We start from the raw sequence: 18,531 nt of genomic DNA, 5'->3' as shown, positions 1-18,531 counted from the left end.
GTTCTGTCATGTGTGAAGACCTGGCTAGATTTCCATTCACCTCCCACATCTGCCCTGTTGACCCCAACTTCAGAGATGCCTTGAATGCCTGATTTCTCTCTCTAGCCCCCAGGCCACAGAGCAAGCAGCTTCTTCTCTCTCTTGCTTCTACCCATGTTTTTTTAAACAACAGCGTCTTCATTGGGATCTCATTTACCTACTTCGAAGCTCACCCATTTAAAGTGTACAGTTCGATGACTTTTAGTGTGTCTATAGAATTATGCAACCATCTCCATAATCTGATTTTAGAATATTTTCATCACCCCAAAAAAGGAACTCCATACCCCTGAGTAGTCTCTCCGTACGTTAGTTTCCTCTTGCCGCTATAAGAAATTACCACGAACTCAGTGGCTGAAAACACTGGACAACCGTGTAGTTCTAGAGGTCAGAAGTCCAACATGGGTCTCACTAGGCTAAAGTCAGGGTATCAGCAGAGCTGTGTTCCTTTCTGGAGCCACTAGGGGAGAATCTCTTTTACCTTTTCCAGCTTCTCCAGGCTGCTGCACTCTTTGACTCGGGGTCCCCTTCATCTTCAGAGCCAACAATGGCCAGCTACGTCTTTCTCACAGTCCACTTCCCTGATTCTGATGGTCTCCCTCTTCCCCATATAAGGACCCTTATGATGACATTACACCCACCTGAATAGTCCAAGGTAATGTCTTCATTTTAAGGGCTACTGATAGCAACCTCAGTTCCCTCTTGCTATGTAGCATATTCACAATGTCCATGGATTTGGGGATGCAGACATTTTTAGAGACCATTCTTCTGCCGGCTATATTCCCTCTACTCCAGCCCCAGGCAAGCACCAGTCTACTCTCTGTCTCTACACATCTACCCATCTTTTTTATTCTCCTTCATATTCCATTTCTTCCTAAAGTTTCATGCTCAACCTTTGCTCCATCTCCTTTCCCTTATCTGTCTCTATGAGGCTGCCATCTTTCCTCTCATTTCTCAAGAGACGATGGGCTGCTGGAGACAGAAAACAGGGAAGACCGTGGGGGGATGAGAAGGTAAAGTTTTACAAGGCCAAATGTTGGGGCAGGAAAGAGGTACACAGAGGTCCTCAAACAGGATTAGCAAGGGATTAGCTGTAAGTTTCAAAGAAACCTGATCAGCTGGATCGTGTGGTAAGAACAGCCCTTTCTGTAAGTTACACCATTTAGCTTGGGGACAATCCACTTTGTCTTCTCAGTTACCTCAAACTGTAAAAGGCAGGGCTTGGACCAGATCAGTGCTTATCAAAGGACAATTCCTAGGCCAGTAGCATCAGCATCTGTTGGGAACTTTTATTAGAAATGCGTATCCTTAAGTCCCCTCACCACCCCCCAACCAGATCTACTTCAAAAACTCTGGGCATGACCCTCCCCACCCCCATATATGTTTTAACAAGCCCATCTGGTTATCCTGTGGTATGCTAAAGTTTGAGAACCACTAGACCACATCATGTCTATATTCTCACCAAATGTAATAGTCTATGAGTAATTCCCAGGTATGTAAAAAGCAATATAATTTTTAGCAGGAAGAAGGCAAGATGATGCTGAAAGGGAATAAGGTAATTTGAAAGTTTGGGGGTTTTAAATACGTATTAGAAGGATTTCTGTTTCATTACAATCTGCCATTATTCGATATTTCAGTACCCTTGAAGTCATGACCTTCTGGATCCTAAACCCTGCAGCTTCGGTGGGTGTATCTACCGCATGCCATGAAATGAAGGTCTGTATTTGTATTAAAATGTGCTGTGTGTGTTTCACACCCACAGGTCTATAACACTGGGCCAAGCACCCTTCCTGGGTCATCTCTCAGCATCGCTTTCCCCAGTCGACTCTCACCTGGAGCTGCCGAGATGTTTCATGTCCGGGAGATGGTGGTGAGTTCTCGCTTGTCTCACTGTTACTTTCAGACTTGAACCAACCCATTCACATTCTGTGCATACTACCCTGAGGGCCCAGAAAGTTTAACTCGTTCAAACCTTTGGAAACACCTGGAGAAGCCAGGAGACCCTCAACACCTGAATTTCTGCTCTGAGACACTTAGGTTAACGTCATAAGAAGACCTCTCTGGGTATAGGGAAGGGTTGATTATGAACATGACTTCTGGGATAGACTTTTCTGGCTCTGGGAACTCCTGGCAGCCTTAGATGTATCTGACTGCATTTTTCTGAGGGGAAGATCCACAGTGTACATGAAGATTCTCAAGGGGTCACTGAGGCCTGGAGGATGAAGGATTAGTTCATTAGATGGAAGTTGAGATTGAAATTCAAGTTTATATGCTGAAAATGCAGTTCTACTCGATCATAAGTCCACTGTAGATTTTGTCTCCGGGGAGGCTTGACTTCTAGTATGTGATCATTCCTGCCCACCTCCTTGAAACATTCTCCTTGGCTTCCACATCACATTCCCTTGGTTCCTCCTCTCTCCCTGGCTTTTCCCCCCAACATCAGTAGGGCTCAGGGTCACCTTTTGTCTGCACTCAGTCTCCAAGATCTCACCCAGACGTGTGGCTTTATATTCAGTGTGTACTGAGGACGTCAGACGTTCCTCTCCAGCCCAGACCTCTTCCATGAAATCCAGACTTTAATAGTCAACTACCTTCAGGCCACCTCTACCTAGATGCCTGACAAATCTCGATCTTATCTGAAAGAGAACTTTCAGTGGTGCGTTTCCAAACCTGCTTCTCCCACAGCCTTCCCCATCTTAGCAAATGCCTACTCAGTCTTTCCAATTACTCAGGTCAAAGACCTTGGATCATCCTTGATGTCTCTCTTCCCACATCTCACGCCTGATCCACCAGCAGCCCTAATGTCTCTGCCTTCACAACAAATCAGAATGTTCCTACTCTTTCCACCTCCATGGCCAGCACCCCACTCCCGGGCGCCCTCACCTGCCCTCAGTTATATAGGAGCCCCTCCCTGGTGTCCCTGCTTCCATCCTGGCCCACTGCAGTCTGTTTCTGGCCCAGCAGCAGAGCGAGCCTTCCAAAATGCAAGTCAGGTCATGTTACTCCACAGTTCAGACCCCTCCAGTGGCTTACCCGCCCCCCCCCAAGTTCTTCCAGCACCCCATCTGGCCCCCCAGTCTGTCCCCCACATTGTCTGACTGCATTTCCTCCTTCTTCCTTACTCTTTCTACCCCCGCCACACCGTCCCTTGCTGGTTCTAGAGCACAGCAGACACTCTCCCACCCCCAGAACTTGCACTTGATCTTCCCTCTACCCAGACACCTTCCCTCAGAGAGCCACATGACCTCCTCTCTCACCTCCTTCAGCTGCGGGCTCAAATCCCAGCTTCCCAGGGACACCCTCTCTGCCTGGCCTCGGCCCCAGCACTCCTCGTGCCCCTTTCCTGCTCATAGTTCACCATCTCCTTCGTCACTGGCTGACATTCCATGTATTTTCATATTTGACCAGTTTCTCTGCCTCCTCCTGAGCCCCTACGGTATAAGAACAGGGGTTTCTCTCTGCTCACTGCTGTATCTCCGGGCCCTAGTACTATGCTTGACATGGAGTATATGCTCGGTAAATATTCGTGGGTGGAAAGAAGAAATCTACAGTATGAAACAGACTTGTTTACTTGGTCTGCGTGAATTCAGGAAAAGTTTCATACCGTTACGAAGTGCCTCAGAGTGGAACACCTGGGTGGCTCAGTCGGGTAAGCGTCTGCCTTCGGCTCAGGTCATGATCCCAAGGTCCTGGGATCGAGCCCTGCGTTGGGCTCCCTGCTCAGTGAGGAGTCTGCTTCTCCCTCCACCCTTCACCGCATTCGTGCTCTCTCTTTCTCTCTCTCAAATAAATACATAAAATCTTTTTTTTTTAAATATCTTTTAAAAGAAGAAGAAGAAGTGCCTCAGAGTGCTTCACAGTCTCTAGTGGCTGGGTGTGAGGGGGACCCCTCCTGGGAAGGACTGGCACAGGAAGCTCAGGGGTGCCACTACACAAGCAGAGCACATGCAGTCACACTGAGAGGATCATGGAATCATTGCTCTTCGCATGGGCACATGAGGGACGGCTAGCCAGACAAAGGGGCAGTCTCTCCATGGATGGCTTAAAACTCGGGGCAGCAGGGCCCACGGCACGTCACACATCTGAGCCCACAGTTGAAGAGGATACTCCCCCACGGGAGGCGCAGAAAGCATCACGTGACGGTGATGGTGCTGACACTGCTATCCTCGTGGGTCATGTGGCCTGAAAACCTGGACCACGTGAAATGTTGCATGTAGAGCAGGTCACCCCTCCTGAGTTGCCTGCTCCACTGTTCCCACTCCTCACGACATTCCCTTCGTGCTCTGTGAAGTGCCTGTGTGTGTGAGCTTTGCTGAAACCAACAAAGAAAAGCCCCAGTGTTCCATGCCAGCAGCGTACCACGGTTTGAGCTTAGCATAAGGTTACACGTGCTCTTGTCTACCCTCTTAAGCATTATTAATCACACCAACCATTCCACCTATGCCCCAGCGTCCGGCAATGTTTTCCTCTTGAGCATGCTCTGGGAGTTGTTCACAGAAACATCTAGAGTGTTGCACAGAGAATTTTTTCTTCACAGATAAAATTATTTATTGACCCAAACAGGAAATTTAAGTCACTCAGATTTGGAGGGTATCTCAGAACCAACAATACCCCCTTTTCTCTCTACTAACCATCATACCAAGGAAAAGCCACTGGAAGGGACTTTGGACCCATGTATAAATAGCCGGCTTGCTTGGGAGGCATTAGAAGTGGTTTTGCTGAAGATTTGCAGAACTGCATGACCATTAGTCTAGCTGAGTGACCCCTCAAAATCCTGAGTGGTATTGGCTGGCTTCATTCCATTGTTTGAGTTCTCAGAAGCAAACCCTTTGGATTTTAAGACTGTATTTAGACTTTTCACAAAGTCTGTACCAGAATTCTCAAGAATGGCCAAGTCTTCAGTTGGATACACCAACCCATAGTCAGAGGCTTACGGCATTTTCATAGCATGGAAAATCCAGCTCGCTGGCAAATCTCCCTAAGCAAGTAGTGAACACTGGATTACGATGACACTGGAAATGTAACGCCGAAGCCTGGTGCGATGCAGTGATGAGGCAAGGGCCCCCAGGTACTTGTGTCAAGCCAGCGGGCAGCACGCCCTCTGCCCTAAAGCCCATGGGGCTGAGAGCGAGGGTGTCCTGTCGCTCCGCAAGTTCCTTCCCAGCCTCAGCCCCCCTTCCCCAGCAGAGCCCGAGAATGCTCACTGCGGCGAGTGTGGCTCCGAAAGTTCATGGCATCCTCCACTATGGCCTTCTGGGACTTGGGATGGAGCGGGGCTTTCCTTCAGGAGATTCGGGTGGCTTGATGCAAGTTGAATTTACTCCTTTTGGGAGAAACCAGCCCTCGTTGCCTGTACTGCACCAGGAAATGACCCTACCGCCTGGTGGCGTTCGCTCCACACTGTACTCTCCGCACCAGCATTCCCCTGGCTTGGACGGGCTACTGAGCAGCCAGCCACCAGCTACCTGCTACGCCAACTGAAGCCCAGGGCAGCTAACAGGAGTTGAGAGAGGGCCTGTCAGTCATCCCTCCCCACGCCCCGTGGGGCCCCTCAGATTGTTTCTCTCGCTCTCACAGTGCCCTTGGTATTTGTTTTGCCTGTGACCATCATCCGTATAGAATGCTAAGGGTGGGAATGCTGTCCCCACAGGCCCTGGGCCATCACCCCACCTACGGCCCTGAGCCTGTGGCACAGTTTCCCAACTGTTGGTTCGGAATTCGTTCAGACACCTCTGAGGCTGCAGCTGTGATCCCTGCGCAGGACAGACCTGCCTCTAGGTTGCACCAAACCCTCTCAGAGAGGGTTTCTTAAGGTCCAGCTGTCTGTGAGCGGAGAGTGCCTTTGCACGCATGGGGAGGTTTTTCTAGGGAGCCTAAGGAAGTGTGACCACTTCATACTTCCAGCCATGGTTCATGATCTTTCTTTATAGCAAATGTCCTAAGCCCCTCCACCCTGCTTGTGTTCTGTCTAGAAACAGAGCCATAGTGTGGTCTGAGGAAAGACTGTTAATTTCCATTGCCTCCCACGCATCAGGGTTGTGTGGCGCCCTGCAGGGACACACGGACTTCCCACTGCACAGCAAAAGTGTGTGCAAGCCACTGTGAATATGGAAGCCAAGTTGGAATAACCACGAAAGAAAGAGTGAGCGAGAGGGGAGGAACGACAGAGTTCTTTAGTCCATCTAAGATAAAATCATTGCAAATCATAAATCATCCTGGGTTTCTTCTGCAAACACCAGCAGAAAAAGCACTATTATGTAAGAGGAATAAGTCTCACAGTACTCCCAGAAAGTCAGTCTTGCAGGAGAGTGACCTAGAAAACGCCATTGCAGTGCCATGGAACAGACGTAGACATGGAGGCATGCCCAGACCCAGGGATGGTACAAAGCTGCAAATCCCACCCTGGGAAGGGCGCAGAAAATGCAGACTCATTGAATCAGGGCTTAAGAGGATGGTAGTAGTTCACCAGAGAGCATGTGAAGGGGAGAACGTTCTGGACAGAGGGAAAGGTCACTAGTTGTAAGTGTTCAACGGAGGCAGTATCTGGTCCTCTATTCTCTGTGCCTAGCTCTTATACAAATAGGCAAAGGTGAGCATTCTCTACACCTTCCCCAGAGTATACTGCAGGTAGATATCTGGGCAGTGTAACAGGAAGTACCACAGTCATTTCCTGTGACAGTTTTGGTGAGTTAATCATTCCTTCTGAGGTCCATCGTTGCTGTGCACTTGAGGATCTGCTCCTTCGTTTCTCCTAACTTAGGAAGGGGGAAGGCCAAGCCCCCTGCCACCAGAGGCTGTCTAACCACACATGGATGTGGCCAACAAATGACCCTGGGCTGCCACAGAGGCAGTGGCTTCTGTGGGCCAGACAACCCATTTGAGGCAAGACTTTGCTCCTTACAGAGGGTTCCTGTTTCAAGTGAGGTTATAACCTCTCACACAGCTTGATGCGAGTGGGCCAGGAAAATCGAACGGCTTCACGTTGTTGTAGTCTCTCCACACAGACAAGCCTTTTAGCGAAGCCCCTGGGCCTGGGCTTCAGAGAAGCCAACCTAGTGCTTATGTCATAAGCTTTACGGCTTGTGGAGGAGATTCCATTGGAACTCAGGTGGTCATCCCACCACAAAGTTATGTCTCACTCACAATGTATGAAGTTCAAGGGCAAGGGTGGGAGGTTTGTCTCAGGACTCAAGCTTTACTTGTTGACCTTGAAAACCTGACTGTGGACAGCTTTCTGATGCTGGAAGAAGAGGCTTTGGAGTTTGGCTCTTGTAAATATGCAAGAAGGAAGAAAGTCCTAAATGACAGCTTACAGATAATAAAGGGCTGGAACTATATTCTAGGTGAAAGTTGGATCTTTCTAACAACTCTACTATTAATGTAGAAGAGACATTAAATAAATGTCATTCCATTCTTTGTTCCTCCTACAAAACCATCTGAAAAAGTTTACCTCTCTGGACAGCTCTGTCCTTGCTTTCGGGCAGCAGTTCTGAAGAACCGACCTGATTTCCAGGAGGTAAACGAGTTTGGGAATGAGGGATGATTTTCCAAGGAGACACATCAATAACTTTGCCATAGGGCACCATTTAGGGTATTGATATCAATATGATATTAATACCAGTGTCCATTTGACTATGTCTCCGTAAATTATAAACCCCCCTCCCACCCCATCCATGCAGGCATAGCAGACAGGGCTGCCCGTGATCTCATTTCTGCCAGAATGAGTCCCTTGATAGGAGAACCTCACTTAATTCGTGGTGAGTCTATATCCCTGTAAAGGAAAGATGTACCCAATGTATCAATAACCACACAAAAGCTTAAACTTAGAAATGGAGGGCTGAATCGCTTTCCCCTGGGATGATTTGGGGAAGTTTCTTAATGAAAGTGGTATTGGGACCATTAAATTGATCACATTTAATCAAAGACTTAAGAATGAAGAAATTCCTCCTAAATAACTGACAAAAAAACAAATACCATTTACTGCTGTCCTGAGGCTTTAATGGCCTATGTTCATGTGCTGTCAGTTTAATCCACACAGCCTCTTCAAGGGGAGGTCATTATCCCAAGTTGAGGAACCAGGTCTCAAAGACTTGCCCAGCATCACACAGCTTGTAAGCAATATAGCTGGGTGTGTAACCAGGCCTCCCTGGCTCCAAAGCTCATGTGTTTCATACTGTATTCTGCTTCACACCCCTCCTCGGAGTGCTGCCCGCTCCCCAGTCCCCAGAGGCAGACATAGTCAATAGAACAGACAGATGATGAGCAGACCACCAAGAATCACTCACTAAGTGAGGAGCACCAACCCCGGGACAGAGAGGCTGTCATAAGAATAGCCGAGGCACCTGGGTGGCTCAGCCAGTTAAGTGTCTGCCTTCGGCTCAGGTCACGGTCCCAGGGTCCTGGGATCGAGCCCTGTATCAGGCTCCCTGCTCAGTGGGGAGTCTGCTTCTCCCTCTGCCTCTTCCCCCTGGCTTGTGCTCTTCTCTCTTTCTCACTTACTCTCTTTCTCTCAAATAAATAAATAAAATCTAAAAAGAAAAGAAAAGAAAAGAAAAACTAATACTAGAGGGTGTAATACTGAAGCAAACAAGATTTTAGAATGAGCAAGATTGGTGTCTTCAGAGAAATGCAAAAACGGTTTCCATGAAATAGAATAAGCTAGCATATTATGAATTTAAAATTTGGATCACTCAAACAAAAACCTGAGTGTATAAGCTGTGTAGTAGAATGGATAAAAAAGAACAAAGCAGTGGGTTGGAAACTTGAGGGGTTTCCCAGTAACTTAGCACAAAAGGACCCCCATAAAGAGCCCTTTAAACTTATTATTCCATTATTTTTATAACAATTTGCGGTGGAGATCGAAATAATCACAATATAAGAATTAGAAGGCAGGAAAAATGGAAGTGAAAGCAAGTCAAGATTCTTGTCTTATTTGCGGAAGAGTTTCTCTGCCAATTAGCTGAAGACTTTGATAAAATAAAATGTTTAATACATAAAAATTTTAATGGCTCCTTAGAAGAATAAAATAATATAGGACATCCAAACCACTAAAGAAGAATTTTAAAGGAACTCATGAAGAAAAAATACACACACACACACACACACACACACATTTATATATAAGATGGCAAGAATAAATCCAAACAAAATAACTGTGAATGAAATAAATGCCCTAGTAAATGACAGACTGTCAAATTGGATTTTTTTAAATCCAAACATAAGTTATTTATAAGACATAGACCTTTAAAAATGACCCTTAAGGTATCAAAAAAAGGGGGGGGGGCAAATGCTAGCAAAAAGAAAGCAAGTAAACAATATTAATGGCAAACAAAATAGAATTGAAACAAAAAAACATCATTAAACAGGGCAAAAAAAAAATTATTTCAAAATGACTAAAGACACAGTCTGCTGATAATTTGTCATGTAAACAAACTTTTATGTAACCAGCCACAGAGATATAAAACATATAAAGCAGTACCTGATAGCAATACAAGGAGTGATTGACAGTCCCAGTCATTGCGGGAAATTTATACACTTTCTTCAAATATTATCAGACAAGTAGGCATAAAATAGTATTTAAATAATGGAACTAGCAATTGAGATCTCTTAGAGAGACAGACAGACACCAAGACAGGGTGAGTCAGCACGTCTGGATTTCAGTAGTCGTCCCCTGCCTACCAGCTTTTGGTAACCTTGAAGAAATTACCTAAACTCTCCAAGCTTATTTTCCTCATCTGTAAAATGGGCTAATAACTACCTCACATGGTGAGGATTGAAGAAGCTAATGTATATGTAGCAATTTGTAGAGTTTTTAGTATGTAAATAGGGAACGCACATTCTTTTTAAACATAGGCAAACATTAACAAATTACCCACTTATCACATCACAAAAGCAAACCTCAATAGAATTTTTTAAAGTCAAAGCACTACAGGCCACCCTCTGAGACCACAGTGCATAAACTTGGAAGCTAACAACAAAAATTAGACAAACGGCCAACCAAAAACATAACCACCTGGGAATTTTTGAACACCATTTGAATTAACTTTTTAGATAAAGAAGAATTCAAAGAGAAGAGGATGAACAAATTACAAATGAAGGACAGGGAAGCCTGTTCATACCAAAACCAATGGGACCCAGACAAAATCACACAGAGGAAAACATCACTACATATACATAGGGAACAAGAAAGACTGAAAAAAAAAGTGAACTAAATTGACAACTTTTAGAAAAGGGACAATTAAATAAATTGGACTCTAAGAAAGTAAAGATATTGCTAAAGTGGAAGTCATGATATAGGAAAATAAAAAGAACAATCACAAAAGTTCAGTGTCAAACCCAAAAGCTGGAGGGTTTTGTCCAACACAACAGACAAACCTATAGCAAACTTGATCAAGAAATAAAAAAGAGGGATGATGCCAAAAACACTAGAAATGATGAAAGAACTACAGTCATTTTTAACTTCTATTATTTTTCACAATTTTATTCCCATAAAAAAACCTCGAAGAAATGCATGAAACGAAAAATCCAACTAGACCAATTACCTTAGAAAAAAATGTATAATTAGCCAAAGACCTACACCTTTAAAAAGCATCAAGCCCAAGTAGCTATATAGGCAAGTTCTACTGAGTGGTCAAGGAATGGATAATTTCTGTGTTATATAAGCTCTTCCAGAGAGTAGAAAAAGATGAAAAACTCATCCTAGGAGACTAACATACTCTGGGTCATTAACCAGAAATGAAGAGTGGGCACTTACAGAGTAGGAAACTGCAGGCCAAACTCACTTTGAAAACAGGTGACAAAAGTTCTAAATAAATGTTTGCAAAGCAATTCCTGTTAGAAGAAGAATATATTCTTTTTTTAATTAATAATATATTTTTATGTTAGTCACGATACAGTAAGTACATCCCTAGTTTTTTATGTAAAGTTCCATGATTCATTACTTGCCTATAACACCCAGTGCACCATGCAATACGTGCCCTCCTTAATACCCATCACCAGCCTATCCCATTCCCTCACCCCCCTTCCCTCTGAAGCCCTCAGTTTGTTTCCCAGAGTCCATATGGTTCATTCCCCTTCTGTTTACCCGCCCCCCTTTCTTCTTCCCTTTCTTCTCCTACCGATCTTCGTACTTCTTATGTTCCATAAATGAGTGAAACCATATGATAATTGTCTTTCTCTGCTTGACTTCTTTCGCTTAGCATTATCTCCTCCAGTCCCGTCCATGTTGCCGCAAATGTTGGGTAATCGTTCTTTCTGATGGCTGAGCAATATTCCATTGTATATATGGACCACATCTTCTTAATCCAGTCATCTGTTGAAGTGCATCTCAGCTCCTTCCACGATTTAGCTATTGTGGACAATGCTGCTATGAACACTGGGGTGCATATGGCCCTTCTCTTCACTACGTTTGTATCTTTGGGGTAAATACCCAGTAGTGCAATTGCTGGGTCATTGGGTAGCTCCATTTTTAACTTTTTAAGGGACCTCCACACTGTTTTCCAAAGTGGCTGTACCAACTTGCATTCCCACCAACAGTGTAAGAGGGATCCCCTTTCTCCGCATCCTCTCCAACACTTGTTGTTTCCTGCCTTGTCGATTTTTGCCATTCTAACTATTCTGAGTACAGTACAATGTCATCCAGGAATGCTACATTGATTCTTTATGAAGACATTAACATTGTTCACTGTTAATATTAAAAGAATTAAGAGTGAAATAACCAGATGATTATCAGGATGAGGACTTCCAAAAAGACAAAGTTAAATTTAACATACATTTATGTTTTTTTTTTTAATTCCCAGTAAGAAAGATAAGGAAGGAAACTTCTTCAACTTGACAAAAGTCCTCTATCAGAAGCCTATACAACCTATAGGATAGAAACCTGATACTGAGATGTTAGAAGCTGTCCCACCTAAGTGAGGAGCAAGACATGAGTTCCTGCTTTTGTCTCTTTGATTTAGTAGTGTTAGAGGTCTTAACGATAAAAAGAAATGAATATCCTTTATTGTGAAGAAAGAAACAGAAGTATCCCTATGGCAAACAATGTTATTACCCCTAGGAAATCTGAGATAATCAACTGATTGAATGTGAGGCCTTGTAAATGCAGAAGGTAAAAGCTGGGGCGCGCTTATAAATTGCATGACCTTTGAATGCATTCCCCAAGCCACCCACTGATCCATTGGCAAAGGGTGGAAGGCTTACTGGACCAAGGTGTTTATGTACAACCTCTGGCCAATCATTGGTTGATCACTAACCTATGTTGACCCAGGACAACCCCTAGAAAACCAGGCTTAAAAATAAAACAAGTGTAAAAAAAATACTGAGGAGAGACAGGAGAAACAGAATTAGTCCAAGCGAGGTACTAAACTAATAAGCAAAACAAAAATAAAATAAAATAAAATAATAAAATAAAATAATAATATAACAGCTACCACTTCCCAAATCAGGAGTAAGAATACAGAGTTGCCAGAATATTTATCTAAAATGTTCAGTTTTTTTGTTTTTAATTGTGAAACATGCAAAGAAATAGGAACAGGGTAAACAGTGTGTAGGGGGAGAAAAGCAATTGACTCAGGTGGCCCCTGAGGAACGCAGATGTTGGATTTAGTCATCAAGGACTTCAAAGCAGCTATTACAAATGTAGTTAGGAAAATATATGAAACCATGGTTAAAAAATTAAAGGAAAGTATGATAACAATGATTCACCAGATAGAGAATATCGATCAAAGATGGAAATTGTAAAAAGAGCCAAGTAGAAATTCTGGAGTTGAAAGTAAAATTCTTTAGAGGCGCTCAGTAGCAGATTTGAACTGACAAAGAATCCACAAATTTGAAGATAGATCACTGGAGACTATCCGATCTGAAGAACAGAAAGAAAAAAAATAATAAAGAAAAATGAACAAAGCCTCAGAGACCTGTGAAACACCATAAAGTAAACACATAAAAATACACATAATTGGAGTTCCAGAAGGAGAGGTTAGAGAGAAAGGGGCAGAAAAAATACCTGATGAAAGAATTGCCCCAAACAGTATAGTTATATAAACTCCTGCACAATAAATGATACGAAGACAACTGGCTAACCATTTGGAAAGAAATTACAGAAAACCTCTACCTCACTGGAAAAAAAAAAAGGTGGATTAGAAAGTTATATATTAAAAAAAAGTATTAGTGGAAAGTACTGAGTATTTTCATAATCTTTGGATGGGAAATCTCTTCTTCCTAAGTAAGTTGTAAAATCCAGAACCCATAAAGAAAAGATTGACAGATTAAATCTATAAAAATATTAAACTTTTGTGTGATCATAAAACATCACAAACTTAAAGATATTTGAGAGAATATATTTGCAACATAGTTAACAGAAAAATATGTAAATGTCTTCTTCAGATCAATAAGGAAAAGGTCAAAAACTATAAAAATGGGTGAACGGGCAATTCACAAAAATTTTAATGGCAAATAAACATTAAAAAAACCAAATACAAATAAATGACAAACATTAGCATCACTGGTAATCAGAGCAATGTAAGCTCAAATGAAAATAAGGTCCCCACCCAATTAAACTGGCAAAATCCAAAAGATTGTTAATATCCATAATTGGTTAAGATGAGGAGAAATGGACACTCTTAAATACTGTTGGTGTAAAAGGCAATTTGACAGTAACTATCAGAATTTAAATTATGAATACCAACAATTCCACTTTAAGGAACCTGTCTCAAAATTCTCACATAAATATATATACAGCAGAAATTTCTAACTTTTTGATAGTAGATGTAGATGTCATTGTTCTCAGCATAAATGAAAGCTTTTTCTATTTTGGTGAAATAGAAAATAATATTCTAGGATTCCGAGAGGAAGCTGTTAGATTGAGGCTAAAAAGAAATAGTAATAAGAATACATTTTTATTAAGAACTTGTTACAGATGAGACACAATACCAAGTAATTTACCTGGACAAATTCATTTAATCTTCATGAGAATTTGGCCGGAAGCAGAGGCAGGGGGAGGTGCCAAGGTCCCAGAGTTGGTGAGTGGCTAAGTTAGTATGCACGCTTAACCACTAGGCTGCACAGCCACCTGCAAGACCTCATGACATCTTTTTGTCCGGACATGAGCTGTCCAGCAGTGTTAGTGTCAGCTGGAGTTAGAATTGTAGAAATGCAGAATCTCAGACTCCACCCAGAGCTGCTGAATCAGAATCTGCATTTTCACAAGATCCCCAGTGATGCATTTGCACATTAATATTGAGAAGCCCTGGCCTAAAGCATATTACTTAAATCACTCCAAGCTTCCCTTTCCCCATCTATAAGATGGTGATGACAGTCTTTGCCATGCAAGGCTGCTGTGGAGAATGTTTTATCCATATGTTCGTTCATTCATTCAGCAAATACTTTGCACCCACCGTATGCCAAGTACTGGTTTTTTGCTGCAGGAAAAAAAAAAGCAGACAAAAAATAATGACTTCCAGCCCTCATGTCGCTTACCTTCTGGTAGAGACAAGTAATAAGTAAAATATAATAGTGTATTACATGATGGTAAGTGCTATGGGGAAAACAAAGGAGACAAGGGGGTGAGGATGGGAAGGTCTGTAGTTTTCAAGAGTGGTTGCTGAGACCTCCATTGAAGGTGGGGGAACCCAAGCTGTCTCAGGAGGTTGTCATGTGATCTTTGTGTGTGAAGGCCTTGGCAAGTCTGTGTTTCCTGAGAATTCTCTCTCCTTGCTTTTAGCCCTACTTGGTTTCTCTCCTGCGAAACCCCAGCCCCTGTGCAAAGTCAGGATTGGACATCCAGGAGCCTCTGTGTGTGTGCTCATTAGGACTTACCCTGGGGGAGCTTTCTGCCGCAAAGCGAATCACTTAGTTGCTGGCAACAGCAGTGGACAGTAACACTGGTTTTTAAAGCTGGCTGGTGGCTAAGGCACATTTTGCAGGAGAGAAGTCCTGGTTTCATGACTTAGTTATGCTTGGAGGGTAATTGCAACAAGAAGTCTCCCCTGCAGCAAGCTTGCTGGAGGCCAGAACTTAACTTGTACACAAGCCAGGTCTGGCACTTTGAAGCAACCCGGCAAGCAACCCAAAATTGAACAACTCGCTTTCTTTTTTTCAATGTCTACTACTTTCCACCATAGTGAACACATGTTTCTTTTATTCCCCCACCTTCTTCCTCAACTTTTCTGTAGAAATTCAAGGGCTTTTCCTATATACCAAACCCACACTCGTCCTGGGAGGGAGGTTCCTGCCAACAAGAATTCAAGGTTTAGAAACCCTCCCCAGGATGCAGAGTCCGTGGGTGATGTGCCTCCCTTTCCTTGAGGACCTGGTTTGCCATTTGAGAACTTGCTGCCTTCTACTCATATTAACTTATCTGTGTAACTCTCAGAGACACCCCTGGGGTTCTCTGTAAAAAGATTAGCAAGGAGATCTCTCTCTCTCTCTTTCTCCCTTTTTTTTTTTTTTTTTTTTTTTTTTTTTTTTGTTAGAGAAAGAGTAGGGGAGAGGGGGTTTGGGGAGAGGGAGAGATTAAATCTTAGGCAGACTCCACGCCCAGCATGGGGCTCAATCTCATGACCCTGAGATCATGACTTGAGCTGAAATCAAGAGTCAGATGCTTAACCGACTGAGCCATCCAGGTACCCCAACAAGGAGATCTTAATGGTTAAAACTATGTGGTCTAAAACCCGGTATGACCTCCCATCCACCTTTCCAGGCCATTTCCCATTCCAATATTCTTTGCCTCTGACCTTGTCTTCCAGCCACTCTGGACCATGAAGGCTGCTGATCCACCCACCATGCACTTCCCTGGGCTTCCTGACCTTCTGGTTTTTTCCTTCCCTCTGGCCATGGAAAGCCTACTCATTTCTCATGACCTAATTCTCACATATCCTCTCTTCCATCACACCCTCTCAGATACCTTCCTGGGTCGTCCTGCCTCAGGGCGTTTGCACCTGCCTCTGCTGAGAGCACCCTTCCCCCAGATCTTTGCATGTCTGGCTCCTTCTCATAGTGTGGGTCTGAACCCAAAGTTCACCTTTTCACTGAAGTCTTCCCTGACCACCTGAGCTAATGTTGCAAACCTCCATCAGCTCGATCCCATTTCCCTCTGTTATTTTCTGCATAGCACTTCCCACTGTCTGAAATTGTTATTTTTCATTGTCTGTCCTCTTCCACAAGACTGAGAACACCATGACAGGAAAGTCATGGCTGCCTTGTTTCCTGTGTATCCCCAGCATTTGGTGCCCCGATTACAGTATGTGCTCAGGTAAATGAAAGAATTGGCCACGCTCGCTCTGTTAGAACCAACGCAAGTATTTCTTTCTGCTTTAGCAGGGTGCGTGTCCTTAGACACCCGCACACCCTGCAGCACATCTGTTGAGCACCTCGTACGTCTGAGGAGCTCAGGAGATTCGCAGTGAGTTGAAATCCCATGACTAGATGTTTTGGCAACTTCCCTTAACCCACAGCAGAGGTTGCCTTAATTTCAATGTGGGATAAGTAAAAAGGTAAAACTTTAAATTAGGGACTGAATCATGTAACAGAAATGAAGGCTTCTAAGTGCAAACTTGAACTCCACAAATTTTGGTCAGAGACTTTGTGAAAACCTTCTCCTTCTTGCGCGCGCGTGCGCGCGCACACACACACACACACACACACACACACACACTCTCAAGTCCACTGATCTCAACAATGGCCTCAAACCATTTTTTTTTCTCTTTCTTCCATCCCCATATGTCTGAATGTGAGCTGAATAGTCAAGTTCCTGAAATGAGTCAGGATTAGGTTGGTTTCAATTTTTTTTTTTTCTCAACAGAAGCCAAACACTTAAAAGCAGGGAGATGGCTGATTGAATTTTGGAGAGGGAATTACGTTCCTGGGCTCTTGGGTCAATTTTAGTTTTGGCTAGAGGAAGAAAGTGTGTGTTTCTTCGTACAGCTTACATTCAACACACACCCTCTGGAAGGTGGGGGAAAGATTCAGCCTGGGCTGTCTGTGCACAGTGTGGTCCAGAGGCTGCCCTCTAACCCTTGTGGACAGAGTGAATGAATCAAGCCAGCAGTGACATCTCCCTGCTGACTGAGGGCGCCAGCTTATCAAGGAGCCCGGGGTCCTGTGCCCCCAGCCGCTGTGACATCTGGAAGCATTAACGCTTCGTTGCCGGCATGTGGGCCAGTTGGAATGCCCATGCTTCGGTGCAGGGTTGTTCTGGTCCCCGACATGGGTAAGCCTTAAAAGTCAGTGATTATGCCGTTTACTTGCCTTCATTCCTTAAAAGCAACATGACACAGAGCCCTGCTGTTGCTGGGCGAGGGGTTGCTACAGAAGTTGCTAACAGGAAATCTCACTGAGGATAAACAGAGCTCATCGGTCTTTGCCCAGAAACACGTGGTTCTCATTTAACCTGCCCAGGACTCACTGTGGATTCTTCAGAAGCACAAAACAGGAAAACTCCTCTCTCTGACATATACACCATGTTTCTTCTGACCAAAAGGAACTTTCTCGACCTTGTTAGACGCTGAGAAGTGATTCTCTCCCCAGCTGTCCGGGAGCCAGCTTCACTCAAGTCTCCTTAATGATCCAGATTGAGGAGCGACAGCATATTTTAGGCTTCTCATGAAGTCTTAAAACTTTAGTCTTAAGGTTTCTCTTTTAACCGCTCTGATGTATGTACTCTCAGAAAGTTGTGTTGGGAGGTTCGACAGATGGCTACACGTGAGACAGCAATCAGAAAATGATTGTTCTTTACTTTTTTTAAAGAGACATTTATTTATTTGAGAGAGAGAGAGCGCGCGCGCGCTCGCAGAGGGAGAGAGAGAATCTCAAGGAGACTCCATGCTGAGCGCAGAGCCGGACATGGGGCTCGATCTCACGGCCCTGAGATCATGACCTGAGTCCGACAGTCCCCCACCTGACTGAGCCACCCAGGGGCCCCTTTACTTTTTGATAAGGGGATAATTATAAAGTGATACATGTAATGCAACAATAATAGGTGAATCAATAGGTGTGTTACTTTATCCTTTAACGTAAGGTGGAGAGAATTTTGTTCTTTACCATACACTGGGTCTGAGGGAGACCCAGTATCTCAATGAACTGATACAGTTCCAGGGGCTGTGTTGTGTCCCACGGAAGGACTACTGACCATTTATTACGCGAATCAACAGACCGTTCTGTCTCCAAAATGCTTCATTATCTGTGGAAGGAAAACATTTTTGGCATGCATGTCGAGTGCTCAGATAACATATTTATGTCTCACTTTTTCACTAAGGAGAATCTGACCGCATCTGGAAATTCTTTTGTGTCACTGCTGCTCTGAAACTACTTCCCATCTGTGTCCCTTTAACTCCGGGAAAAGACCATCCCCACGCTGGAGAAATGGGCCTCATCCGGGAGACTGGGCTTTCTCTGATTAAATGTAAATGAATTCTGTTTTACAGGGCAGCCTGCTGGCAGCCTGCACTCTTGACTCTCCCGCAGGCTGACCCGCCACACCCAGAGGAAAAGGTGGGGGGGGAG

At 44.0% G+C, this 18,531-nt stretch overlaps 1 protein-coding gene across 1 annotated transcript in view; it reads left to right on the top strand.

Annotated features, from left to right (window-relative positions):
* ITGA9 (integrin subunit alpha 9) overlaps window positions 1-18,531 on the top strand; it is a 326,573-nt gene that overhangs the window by 262,595 nt on the left and 45,447 nt on the right. Inside the window, exon 23 of the mRNA XM_026496718.4 lies at window positions 1,799-1,906. Coding sequence (XP_026352503.2) covers window positions 1,799-1,906 — 108 coding nt within the window. The remainder of the gene's footprint in view (window positions 1-1,798; window positions 1,907-18,531) is intronic.

This window comes from Ursus arctos, unplaced genomic scaffold (assembly GCF_023065955.2).
Source record: "Ursus arctos isolate Adak ecotype North America unplaced genomic scaffold, UrsArc2.0 scaffold_20, whole genome shotgun sequence".
Classification (NCBI taxonomy): Eukaryota; Metazoa; Chordata; class Mammalia; order Carnivora; family Ursidae; genus Ursus; species Ursus arctos.
This window is presented reverse-complemented; position numbering and strand designations above follow the sequence as displayed.